Genomic DNA, 13,367 nt, shown 5'->3' on the forward strand with positions numbered 1-13,367 from the left:
TATAGAATAGGTTGGGTGCTAATATTGGGATCAGGCTGGCTCACATTGGTTTTCCAGTTTATCTCACAGGTGTTGAGTTAGGCTGAGGTCAGAGCTCTCTGCAGACCATTCCTCCTCCATCTCTGCAAACTCATTCTGCCCATTCTGTATGGACTGTATGATTTGTGCATGAGGGCATTATCCTGCTGAAACATGAAAAGACCTTCCACAAACTGTTGGCACAAAGAAGGAAATATGGATTTTTCAAGAATATCATTGTATGATGTAATGGTACCTGTGTCACCAATGATGGGTGTGGATTAAACAGCCAGCTCTAATAGTTTACTGGATATTTTTTCATATAGTATATACAGCATTGTTTGGAGCTCACTGAGCAACAGTACTGAATTATTTCAAGCATCCTAAAAGTTACAAGCCTTAAACAGAGAGAAGCCCTCAATGACTGAGGTAACCCATGGTTGACTCTAGCGCCGTAGCTGACATGCAGTTCATGTCAATAAGCAGAACTGACAGTTGGGAAGTCAGAAAATAGAACAATTGTGTAGCCAGAGTATTAAAAAAATATATACGGTTGGTGAACTAGCTCAAGCTTGAACCAACCACAATACTAAAATATTAAAAACTCATATTCCAAATAATAGAACCTTGAAAATGTGCAATATTTATATTAGGTTTAGTAACAGCAACCAATCAACTTACACCATTTAGTGGTATACGTTTTATAAGCAAACATCTGATTGGTTGATATTGGTTACTACACCTGGACCAAATTTGCACCATTTCCCAAAAATCTTTCTCCTCTCAGTTATATAGTAAAAAAAATATATGGCCTGGACTTCATATTTTATTTTGTGAGCTAAATTGGTTTCTTTTCTATAATACTCACTGTGTATGCCCTCCACCCTTTCTCTGTTTGCATTTAGATTCTTAAGCAACCATTCACATTGGGTTGAAAGGGTATGAGAAGAGAATGATAAAGGGGAAAACAATTAACCAAGCCTTTTTTGCAAACACGTATCACCCACTAGCAGAGATTACACTGCTGTAGTACCGTGTGCCTTATCACTCAGCTTGAGTTCTTATCTCTAGGCTGGAACATATAAATAAGGCTAAGATGCCTTAGTATTTCCAGTCTAAAGGCAAAAATGGGTGCAACGGTAAGTACATTCCCTTTTGGTCACTTTTTTTTTGCTGAATGTAAGGAGTCAGGGGCTGAGTAGAGGTGGATACTGTAAATGGACATTTTATAAATAGTGATGCAGGTGGACCATGTGTTCAGAAATAACAATAACCATAGATACACATATGGGATCCATTATACGGAATCCCTTTTATCCAGAAAGCTCCTAATTAGGCTTCACTTTAACCCATTAAACCACATTTTTAAAAATAATTTTTCTTTGTAATAATAAAACAGTATCTTCTACTTGATCCCAACCAAGATATAATTAATACTTATTGAAGGCAAAACAAGCCTATTGGGTTTAATTAATGATTACACGATTTTCTAGTAGACTTAAGACTTATGAAAGATCCATTATCCGGAAGACCCCAAGTCCCGTGCATTCTGGATAACAGGTCCCATTCCTGTATTTCTTAATTCAAAAAATAGGCAGAAAGGATGTTTAACATAAACCCTACTCAGTGAACTGCTGTCAAATAAGTTTATATGGCCCGATGGGGTCTGAATCAGACTTGAAATAATCGATGGCAGGGAAATACAGTCAACAGAGACCTAGCTGTTGCATTTATACATAGTCGGGCTGCTGCTGAAGCAAAGCCACCCCCGCACAGAAATAAAATATAGATCATAAATCAGAATAAGACAATATGTATTTAACTTTTTAATTATGGTGAATGAAGGATAAAACAGTGTTGCTTTGTAGTTTATTGCAATGACCCAAATATATTACTTTCCACAAAACACAATCTGCCTGTTGTATTCTACAGATCCTGCTTGTGGCCCTTCTGGGAGCATTTATTCATCCTTTACTTGCAGATGAGGTAAGAGTGAGCCTTTCACATCTCACAAATGAATGTACTGCAAAAACGCCCTGAAACTTAGGGCCCTGTATACATTCTTTCCCTATTTGTCTTGTTTAATTTCCAGTCAATTTCTTTGGTAAAGTAAATAAATAAACGATGGCCAGTATAAATAAAGCAGCTGTTATATACTAGAAGTGACTAGTCATTGGAATAATAGGAGCCTGCTAAAGGTTTGTTGTGTATGTACCTTCACAATGATGTCCCAACTCCCAGCATCAACCCAACAGTTGAGGTTCAACTTGAAACCCATACCTTCTTTCTTTCCTTTACTGGGTTCTATAGTGATGATCAGTGCTCAAATTAAGCTGGTTTTATTGAAACTGACATTCTTGTAAATCTGTTTATTGCAGTCATACCAATACGCCGAACAAGGACCCAATGGAGTAACTGTGTACCACACGGTTAACATCAATGAGCAAGTGAAGGTTGTCGTCTTTAACGTATACTCAGGCAAGCAGTCAGCAAATGCAGTCTTTGATTACAGCCAGGTAAGTGTCACCCACTTCCATGACAAAAGTATTACACATAGTTTGCAGCCTTCAACCTCTAGTATTGTGGGCCATTACAACAACGAGCTGTTTATCAAATCTATGAGGCCTATAAAATGTTGAATATTAAATCGTGTGGGACAGGTGCTCTGGTTCTTCTATGTATGTAAAGAAAAGGTGTTCTAAAACCAGGAATCATACCTGGTCCCTGAGTCATAGGAGTTGGACAGATGAGAGGTGGCACTTATGTGACATATTAAAAAGTCCACTGCAGTTCTCTCCCTATAGGGGCAAATTCACTAAGATTCGTAGTTGCGCCAGTGTCCGCTTCGCCGCACTTCGCCAGGCGTATTTTTACCAGCGCTACGCAAATTCACTAAAATCCAAAGTTGCGCTGAGGGGAAGTGTAAGGTTGCGAAGTTACGCTAGCGTTAATTCGACAAGCAAAGCAAAGTTACGCTAGCTATGCTTAATTTGCATACGGAGCCAAATTGAAGTTACAATGGAGGTGTCACGACCGGCACCCGATACCAGAACAAATGCCAAGCACCCTGGTCTCGGCTCGGCTTCACCAGTAGTGTGACCACCGTTGGGCTTCGGGAGGAGCCCTCAGCTTACTTGGGTGCCACCTGGACTTAACGAGGGGTGCAAGGCGAGGTGTTCTAGCTGGCAAAGGGGCAAGGCTGTTAGCAAAGTTTTTTGGGCCGAAGGTCACGGTACAAATGGAGCAGGCAAGAGAATCGTCAGACAGGCAGAGTCGAGGCAGGTGGATATCAGAATCGTCAGGCAGGCAAGGGTCAAACCGGGTTGTCAATCAAGGGGTAAAGCAGGAAGAGTTGTCGTAGGCAGGCAAAGGTCAGGATACAGAGTTCAGAATAGTCAGGATACAGGCAGGGTCAAACACGGATAAACAGGATACAGAATAACAGGAACAGATACACTAGGCTCAGAAACCACTTAGAAACAAAGTTCTATCACGGGCACTGGCTGGGAGTATGAATGTGCCTTAAATACTTTCAAATTTCGCGCCAAAACGTGCGCCAATGCGCGCTGGCGTAATCACGCCAGCACGCCTGTACCTTTAAGAGGCCAAGATGGCGCTGGCGCTGGAGGCAAGAGAAGGAGCGCGGCGGCGTGGCGGCCGTCCACGCCGCCGCACCACTAGACCACCAGGTATTTTTATTACAGGAGGTATATGTAGCAGCACTACACAAGCCTGGGAAACCTTCAAAACAGCAAATACAATTTTTATTTTGCCCTACACATGTGCCCACTGTATAGTTAAGGTGCCATGAGTTAGGAAATGTAGGGGGGAAGGAGGGTAACCCCAAAAATTTTTTCGATCTTTTTCAGCCTATCACCCATAAAAAGAGAAAAAACGCCAGCGTTTTTTGGGACTTTGAAACATTTTTAACTTTTTTTGAAGCAATCCCTATCTACTCTATTGCACTTCGCCTGGTCTGAGGTGGCGAAGGAAGTCTGGCGTAAAAGGTAGCGTTCACAATAATTCACGCGTCAGTGAATTTGCGTAGTTACATCCGTTGCGCAAATTCGCCAGACGTAAGGGTGCGAAGTAACACTAGTGAATCGGCGAATTCACAAAAATGCACTACGCTAGCGTTAGGCGATTCGTCATTTAGTGAATTTGCCCCATATGTATCCTCATGGACAAGTGTTGTATCGGAAACTACAGGCAGTGTTTTGCATAGGGTTTGTGATTAGTAATGGGCGAATTTATTCGGCAGGCACTAATTTGCGGTGAATTCCCGCCATTCGCGAAACCGGCGCGAAAATTTGCCAGCAAAAATTCGCCGGCGTAGAAAAAATGGACACCGGCGTAAAAAAAAAGTGGACGCTGGCGTCAAAAACAAGACGCCTATGCTGTTTCGTGAATTTTTTGCCATTTCGCGAATTTCACAGAAAATTCACAAATTTTTCGGTGAAACGCCCCAAATTCGCCCATCACTATTTGTGATTTCCAATGGATAACCCCAAATTCCAGCCCCCCCCCCCCAAAAAAAAGTAGGGCTTTTTAAAGAATGGGCAGCACTTGGATGGATAATTGAGGTAGCTTGTGGACCAATTGATTAATTAATACTAATGACACCCATGGGAGATTAGCATACAGTAATGTTTAGTTCACCAATTTGGTGTTAAGTTTGTTAAAATGTGAACACTTTGCAAGTTTAGCCTTGTTTCATTGGGGGTCCCAAAGAAATACTTAATAATAAATGTATTAGTTAAATGTAATAAGCAGCTAAATGGTTTCTGGGAGGACAATGTCACTTTCATATGTAAATGGAAAAAGTTTAAAGCAATATAATGACTGAGAAAACGTTGTTTCTTATAGAATATAATCGCCTACCACATGCCTTACAAAGGAATCTGTGTCGTCGCTCACATGGATATTGCCACTTTCCCAGGACTGGGAATATTTAACAAATTCATCCACACCAAGAGGGTAAATACCTGCTTACAAACTCCACCAGTTACAGGTTTTGTGCTAATGTACAGATGTGTTTCCGTAACCCATAAGCCCAGAGTGCAGTACAGGTATGAGATCTGTTCTGCGGAAACCCATTAGCCAGAAAGCTCCGCATTAAGGGAAGGCCATCTCCCCAGAGTCCATTTTAATCAAATAATTTACATCTCGATAACCTTTTTCTGTTTAATAATAGATTATCCAAACTAACATATAATTAATCATTATTAGAGGCTAAACAATTCTATCAGGTTTAATGTTTAAATGATTTTTAGGAGACTTAAGATTTGAATATCCAATTTACGGAAAGATCCCTTATCCAGAATCCCAAGTCCTCCTCACTAAAGTTTTAATAAATTGCAGATTCATATGACGAGCTCCCTGCTTTTCCTTTTCCATCTTTTCCTTCACGGCCATATATTCAATATGTAAAAGATCTTTTCTCTATTGTTTTGCAAGAACATTGCAATCAAATGAATAACCAGCAAGAAACATTTGCTATACACCTGTCTGAAAGCAAATACCTGATTGGTTGCTGTGGGTTACAAGACCTATAGCAAATATTATTCCATATGTGTTAGTTTTTCTAAATACAGGTATGGGACCTATTATCCAGAATGCTCGGGACCTGGGGTTTTCCCGGATAATGGATCTTTGCGTAATTTGGGTCTTCATGACTTAAGTCTACTAGAAATATATTTAAACATTAAATAAACCCAATAGGTTGGTTTTGCTACCAATAAGGATTAATTGTATCTCAGTTGGGATCAAGTACAAGCTACTGTTTTATTATTACAGAGAAAAAGGAAATCATTTTTAAAAATTTGGATTATTTGGATAAAATGGAGTCTATGGGAGACAGCCCTTTCGTAATTTGGAGCTTTCTGGATATCGGGTTTCCGGATAAGGGATCTTGTACCTGTACATTCTTTTGCACTTCTTTGTTACTGGATGCAATATCTTAATTCTCCTCGTTTAAAGAAGCCATTTAGGTATATTTCCTAAAAAGCCTTCCCTATGATTGTTCTTAATAGTAAAGACAAAAAAGCAAACCATTCCAAATGCATTAAAATTGCATCAGTTCTTTTGTTCATCTGTCGGTGAAAACTGAAATAATAGATACGGTTGCTGGTTAAAATCATGTGTTCTTTTGTCCTTTTCCCACCATTACAGGAGAAAGAAAAGGAGCTGAAAAAGCTGCTGAAACACTATGAGATCACCAACCAGCAAGTAGGTGATCTGTCCCAGTTTGGACACGCTGTTGATGGACTATGCTGGGGGGTCCCCACTTACTGGGCTACTGAGAAACCTAGTGAGTATAGTAGAGCCTACGCCATATTAGTACTATCTATGTTTATGTGTATTGCACAACAGTGCTGTAGGATAGACAAAAGGGTCTTAGTTCCTATCTATCAGTTGAGGAAGCTGACCCCACAGTTGCAGGGGGGCCCGGGGAAAAGGGGGAGCCAGACTGTAGGGTCTTCTTTCTCTATAGTCAACCAGAACCCTCCCACCCCCCCTCTTCCCCAGCCTCTCTCTTACCTGTGGCAGAGGAAGCAGAGCGCATCGGCATGGGGCGGATAGTGGGTGGGGAGTGGGTGCGGTCTGGGTGGGAAGTGGGTGGAGCCCATGTGGGAAGTGTGCTGGGAGGATGGGGATCGGATTGCACTGGGCCCCTCTTAAGATTTTTTTGCAGGGGAGCCCAGTGTACACTAGTTATGCCATTGCTATCTATATTTATAGATTATCATTAGGATGCGGAATTTGTGCAAGAAGTAGTGGACCCCTGTAATTGTCACCTACCTCTGGCATCAAGTAAAGAGGAGCATTGGGACCCCAGCTGTTTTGCTGTATTCATTGCAAGGCACACAGTGCATGTTGTACTATCCCATGGGCACAAGTGAGTCCTCAGGGTCAAAATGTTGTTCTCCACAGAGCTTTTAAACTTCTGCCCACTGGGTTAAGAGATGAGGCCAATGCTGTTAGATTCCTATCACAAGGGGGTGGAAATATGGCCGAGCAATATGTGGTGGGTGTGCTGTGACATCACAAGGCAGTGGCCAGACAGATAGGGCCATAGCATAGCAGAAACAAATGTTTATGTTCCATGCTAGGTGTTCTACTGTAGTAACAATAATCCTGCTAGAAACTTGACAGTTTAGAGTCCCCTTAAATGTTCTATATTCTGTATCACAAAAGTGGCTTTTCTTTCAGAACCAAGGTCCGGCATTGGTGCTCAGGGTTGCGCGGGAATCCATTTTCTTTTCATACACGTCGGATTGTGCGGAGGTTTTCATATTTAATCCCTGCAGCAAAAGCATCATAACAACAAGCAAGATCCTTACAAGTACAGGCCACAGACTATTTTATCAACAGCACATTTATATCAACATGTGGAACACACCTAGAACATTTCTTTCTACTCAGGAACCCTGGGTAACTCAATGTAAACTGAATGTGCTCTATGTTCTTGTTACTATGTCTGCATTCAGTCTGTTCATTTATACTAAATAAACTTTGAGGACTGAAGATAATTCACGTGTTTGATGTGTTTGTTCCAATCAATAATTTCTTGGCTGTCTATTAACTCAAACCGGAGACAGAGTTAGGTTGCAGCCATCTGGTTATATAAGGTTTCAGCCTCATGGCCCATGAAGTGTAGCAAAGTTAGTTAGTAGAAAAGTAGTAGTAGTAGTAGTAGTAGTAGTAGTAGTAGTAGTAGTAGTAGTAGTAGTAGAAGTAGTAGTAGTAGTAGTAGTAGTAGAAAACATACATATGATAAAGGAAATAAATGAGAATAGGACTCTTATGGCCCTCTAACGACTTGATCAAGATCTGATGCTTTCCATAGATAGATCCGCATGAACATAAAACTAAGGGCAGATACATTAGGTATCAGTACAGTTTCTGTTAAAGTGCTTAAATAAGCCAGGGGAGGCTACTTTGCATGGGGTTGCCTTAAACCTTGGTTTGTAGGATACAGTGAAAGAGGTAAGTATAGCAACTCAAGCTTTTCTCAAGCAGCCTTTCCCCCTGCAAACTGCAGCTACAGAGCAGACAAGAGCTGTGCATGAGTTTGGAGTTTAATGCAGCTTAAAGAAATGCCATTTGCAACATAATTATTTATACAATACAGGTATGGGATCTATTTTCCAGAATGCTCAGTACCTGGGGTTTTCTAAACAAGGGATCTTTCCGCAATTTGGATCACCATACCTTAAAGTGAAACTGTCTTGATTTTTATGGTGTAGTTTTTATTTCATTGTTTACACTGCAAATAGTTCACTCTACCATGTGAAATGTCATTCCTGAAGCAACAAGTATATTTATTTTAGTTATTATAATATTGGTGTGTAGGCGCCATCTCAGGTCATTTTGCCTGGATGGATGGAACTGCTTTCAGACAGGCTTTTGTTTTCAACTTTCCTGGGGCAGACGTTTGTGCAGTAGAGCGAAATAGCCGGCTTTTTCGTTAAAGTCCGGCTTTCCACTCTACTGCACATGCGCAACTGCCAGAAGCCCCGAAGAAGCAGGAAGAGGATCTCTCCATGTTGGTCGCTAAAAGAACCTCGGGCCGGTGCAGTTTTCTGCTGATAGGAGCGCCAGCCCGGGGTGTCAGGTAAGTAAAAGTAGTCACTTGGGGTGCCTAACTTTCTGCACCCCAAGTGTAAAATGCTATTTCTTCTCCTTTAATAAAAAAAACAAACAAACACATTGGTGTTCAGTAGAACTGAACTCATGGCTTCTGGTCTTTAGCTTTGGCTCCTTTCGCAGATCGGGACTTCAACTTCAGCTCCTTTTGTGGCTTTGAGTCTTTTTTTGGCTATGGGACTTCAACTTTAGGTTCTTTTGTGGCTTACGGACTTTGGCTCTTTGAGACTTCTGCTCTTTGGGACTTCAGCTATTAGGTACGACTTTGGGCGCTGTCAAGGGGGGCGGCTAATTCGAAAAGTGGAGCACAGCCGAGGGCCCCCTTTAGGACTGGGCCCAGTACAACAGTACCCCTGTGCCCCCCTGATGCCGGCCCTGACTTGGGACACTTGGGAAACGGACAATATGTCTAGCCCCATGCCAAATTGTAAAAGGGAATATAAAAAAAAATCTGTTTGCTCTTGTGAAAAACTGATTTCAATGCAGATTTCTGCTGGGGCAGCACTATTAACTGATGTGTTTTGACAAAACATTTTTTACCATGGCGCATTCCCAAAATTGCCTTGTGTCCTGTGAATGTAAGGGAACAAATAAACAGAGAACAAAAATGAGAGATGCAAAATATAGCGATAGGGAAAATGCAATATGGAACATGTACTGTCAGCAATCACCATGAGGCCCTATTGAGAATCTCTGTATTAGAATCTCTAATTCCATTTCTATTCAGTTCCATATTAAGGTGAGTCTTAACATATGCCCCATGACTGTGCAAAAATAATAGAAGGTCTCAAAAATACCCAGCTTGGATCATTATCACCTAAATGACACAGGATTAATTGGCACCTCTGTAACAGTAGTAGTAGAAATGACACTGTTTATTCATTTGCTGTGTGAAGTACAGGTATGGAACCTGTTCTCTAGAATGCTCAGGGCCTGTGGTTTTTCAAATAAGGGGTCTTAAATCTGCCAAAACAAAATGTAAACATTCTAAGACAATTTGCAATTGGTTTGAATTTTTTTATTACTCGTGGTTTTTGAGTTACCGTATTTAGTTTTAGCTCTCCAGTTTGCAGTTTCAGCAATCTGGTTGCTAGGGTCCAAATTACCATAGCTACCATGCACTGACTTGAATGAGAGACAGCAATATGAATAGGAGAGGCCTGAATAGAAAGATGAGGAATAAAAGTAGCAATAACAATACTTTTGTAGCCTTACAGAGCATTTGTGTTTTAGATGGGGTCAGTGACCCCAATTTGAAAGCTGGAAACAGTCAAATAATTCAAAAGTATAAAAATAAATAATGAAGACCAATTGAAAGTTGCTTAAAAGTGTCCATTTTATAACATACTAAAAGTTTACTTGAATGTGAACCACCCTTTTAAACCCAGTAGGATTGTATTTGCTCTAATAAGGATTAATTATATCTTACAAGGTACTGTTTAATTATAACAAAAACAAAATATTTTGAGTGGTTGAACTCAATAGAATGTTGTCTTTCTTAAATGATTTATGAAAGTATGTAATGCAAATAATAAAGTGCCTGGGTCCTGGCATGGATGAAATGCAGATTATTAGATCTTGCATTCTGCTCTTTTCCCACAAGATGTCAGGCTTTATACTGTTTTTTTTCTTTGAGGGGGGGGATTGGTAAAAAAAAACTAAAAATCTTAGACAAAGCAAGTTTCAGGAATAACTTTTCATCCCATTAAAGAGAGCACAGCAGTGGCTCCTTCCAGTGGAATGCAAATGTGATGCAAAACGCCGAACAACAAGAGAATAAATGTGCAGAGAGAGGGACTAGGGCAGTGAAATTAGAAACCCCAGCAGAGAAGAACAAGGCAGGACAGTCCAAGAGGCAACTAATTCCCTTTTGTACAGTCTGGGGCAGAGAATACAACACCGGCGTATCTTATCAAGGATCTGTAAACTTCTCCGGGACTTGGAATAACCATGGCTGAGCGGTGCAGATCATGCTCTGCATTCATCCCATTGCTCTTTACATCATTGCTTTTCTTTTGTGATGCCCAGAGCACTCCTGGACAAGGTGGCAGCCCTTCTTGCTATGGAGGTTTTGACCTGTACTTTGTATTGGACAAGTAAGTGTGGATTTACCCTTTAATGCACTATTTGAACTCATTTAACTGACAGTTAATAATGCATTAGTCAGCTGGCTGCAATGTACTGCTGCATGCAATGCATCATTTGCAATATATATATATATATATATATATATCCCTATATTTAATTCTGAAAGGGGTTTATTAGAAGGCTATCAATTAAATGATCAGCAACACAAACACAAAAAATGCAAATGCTTATTTTAATAGCTATAGCAGCTGTACTTTCCGTCCTACTCATGGGAAATGTGTTCCAAATGTATTGCAAAAGTCCTGATATTAATGGCTAGTTTACCTTTTTAAGTGCCAGACCAGTTAAATAAGTGAGAGGGTCACGGGCGGCCCGGCGCACAACGAGGGCAAAGATGGAAAATATGTGCAGTTTTAGGCTCAGCTCTGTATCTGACACGTTGATATATGATTTGCGCCTCTCAGATATTGGCCTCATGTCAGCATCTTGCACAGTTCCAAGTTTGTTGATGGGGGGGGGGGTCACTTAAAAAGAAAAATGAACTTGAAACAGTCTGAGTTTAGGTAAAAAGTTTAGCGCAATTAAAGTGCTGACGGAATGAAGATCATTATATAAGACAGCAAAGTTATTACTTAATATTGCTACACTGCAATGAAATGTTCCCTTCTGTAGTACTCACTATGCTTCTGAAATAGTCATCTAAGGCACTGCTGCAACCCTCAGGAACCAGCTAACAGACCTGGATTTCATATCATCCTTGCTAGAATAATAAAAGGTCTTTATCCAAATCCATAAGCGCTGACATATAGATCGACTCGTAAAAAAGCTGGGGTGAGATCTCTGCAGCCCAACTTGAAGCTTTCTTTCTTCATATCACTATTTGATTTGCATTATTATTAATTATATAGTGCACAGGACCCCAGCATTACAAGGCAATGGCAAAGGACTCTGAGCATTACAAGCCAGTGGCACATGATCCAAGCATTGCAAGGGAGTGGCACAGGACCCCAGAGTGCAAGTTAGTGGCACAGGACCCCAGAAGTGCAAGGCAGTGGCACAGAACTTTGGGCATTGCAAACCAGCAGCACATGACCCCAGCATTGCAAGTTGGTGGCACAGGACCCCAGCCGTGCGAGTTAGTGGCACAGGACCCCAGCATTGCAAAGCAGTGGCAAAGGACCCCACCATTGCAGGGGAGTGGCACAGGACCCCACTATTGCAGGGCAGTGGTACAGGAACCCAGCATTGCAAGGCAGTGGCACAGGACCCCAGAATTTTAAGGCAGTGGTGCTAACTAACGAGCCACCATTTTGCCCATTAAGTAAAGACGATTTAGGCCTGCAGAGCTTCCAACATCCCAGACACAACTGCTCTTAAGATGTCTATCTTATAGCTTCTCGTACTGTATGTCAAGGTAGCCTTCATTCCCTATCTGCTGTGGGGTTCCTAAGAATTCCATTAACTCACTGTACATTTATTTGCCAAAATAAAGACTGCTGAGGGATGCTATTGTATTTCAAGAACAACTGGAAGGCACACTTGTATTAACCAAAGGATGTTGGGAATATGCCATTACCTTGAATTGTCTAACCCAACATAGACATAGACACTTAACAGTAAATGTGGCTATGGATCAGTATAACACCCAAGCTTCTTCCATCTGTGGTTCTTTCAACTTGAATTGATATCAAAAGTGTATTCTGGCACAATATATCACTGAATGATCCCCACTACTCAAGTTCGTAGGTAGGTACAGTATATGCTGCTGATTATAATATCTCAAGGCATGGAGAAAAAAATGGCTGAAGCAGCTGTTTTTCAGCTTCAGCTGAGTGTTTGCCGGGGTCTGCTGCTTCCCAGTATTGCAGTGATTTGCCAGCTGTGCTTGGGGAGAATTTGACCAATTTTTTTTCTCCCCTAGCAGATTTAGCAGATACTTGAATGCTCTCGGAGACTGCTAGTCTTCCTGTCTGGGACTCTTTTTATCTCCGCTATTACCATAGAATAAGCATAATAGAATAAGGGTGGTAGACTGGTCTTGGCAGCTTGTATATTTAGCAAAAGAAAATGACATTTTGTGTTTTGCCAAAATAGACACAAATATTAGACTTGGCACCACTCTTTCTGCAAGGGATATATGGTTTACCTCTGTCTATGCCATGTTATGTATGAGTAGCGATACTCCAGACTCACAGCAGACCAAATGAAAAGATATAGCTGAGAATTCATGTGTAGGGAAGATCTATTCTTGTAATTTCTTTGTATTTGTCGGTTTATAACGGGTTCAAATGAGTTGCATGAGACTCCTCTGTGTGGCAGACATATTTTCCTATGGAGATTCACAGTCTCCTTTAAGACAGTGGCGGCTCATTATGTATTTGCAGCAATGCATTGAATGCAATCTTCCAGAGAGCCAATCAAGAGCAATCATTCTAGTGTTTATACTGGAGGAACAAGGGGGCACAATTACTCTGCTCAAATGTACTTAGGGGTAAGAATAAAATGAACGACTCTTTGTTGATATTGGTTGACAAAGGGGGGTTTCCAAATACAGTTCAGGACTTTGCAGGTTTAGTCAAAAGAGCTTTATCTAAGTAAGTCTAGGTATAAGG

At 41.0% G+C, this 13,367-nt stretch overlaps 2 protein-coding genes across 2 annotated transcripts in view; both read left to right on the forward strand.

Annotated features, from left to right (window-relative positions):
• Nucleotides 1-1,115: 1,115 nt before the first annotated feature.
• On the forward strand, nucleotides 1,116-7,550 carry LOC108712294 (gastrokine-1). The gene is made up of 6 exons (XM_041588157.1): nucleotides 1,116-1,157; nucleotides 1,951-2,004; nucleotides 2,397-2,534; nucleotides 4,885-4,995; nucleotides 6,190-6,328; nucleotides 7,231-7,550. Exons 1-6 carry the CDS (start codon nucleotides 1,146-1,148, stop codon nucleotides 7,317-7,319), a joined length of 543 nt encoding a protein of 180 aa, XP_041444091.1. The 5' UTR covers nucleotides 1,116-1,145; the 3' UTR covers nucleotides 7,320-7,550.
• Nucleotides 7,551-10,342: 2,792 nt separating this feature from the next.
• The window catches only part of antxr1.S (ANTXR cell adhesion molecule 1 S homeolog), a 92,892-nt gene continuing 89,867 nt past the window's right edge, over nucleotides 10,343-13,367 (forward strand). The window contains exon 1 of the mRNA XM_018255168.2: nucleotides 10,343-10,763. Coding sequence (XP_018110657.1) covers nucleotides 10,618-10,763 — 146 coding nt within the window. The 5' untranslated portion in view covers nucleotides 10,343-10,617. The remainder of the gene's footprint in view (nucleotides 10,764-13,367) is intronic.

This window comes from Xenopus laevis, chromosome 3S (assembly GCF_017654675.1).
Source record: "Xenopus laevis strain J_2021 chromosome 3S, Xenopus_laevis_v10.1, whole genome shotgun sequence".
Classification (NCBI taxonomy): Eukaryota; Metazoa; Chordata; class Amphibia; order Anura; family Pipidae; genus Xenopus; species Xenopus laevis.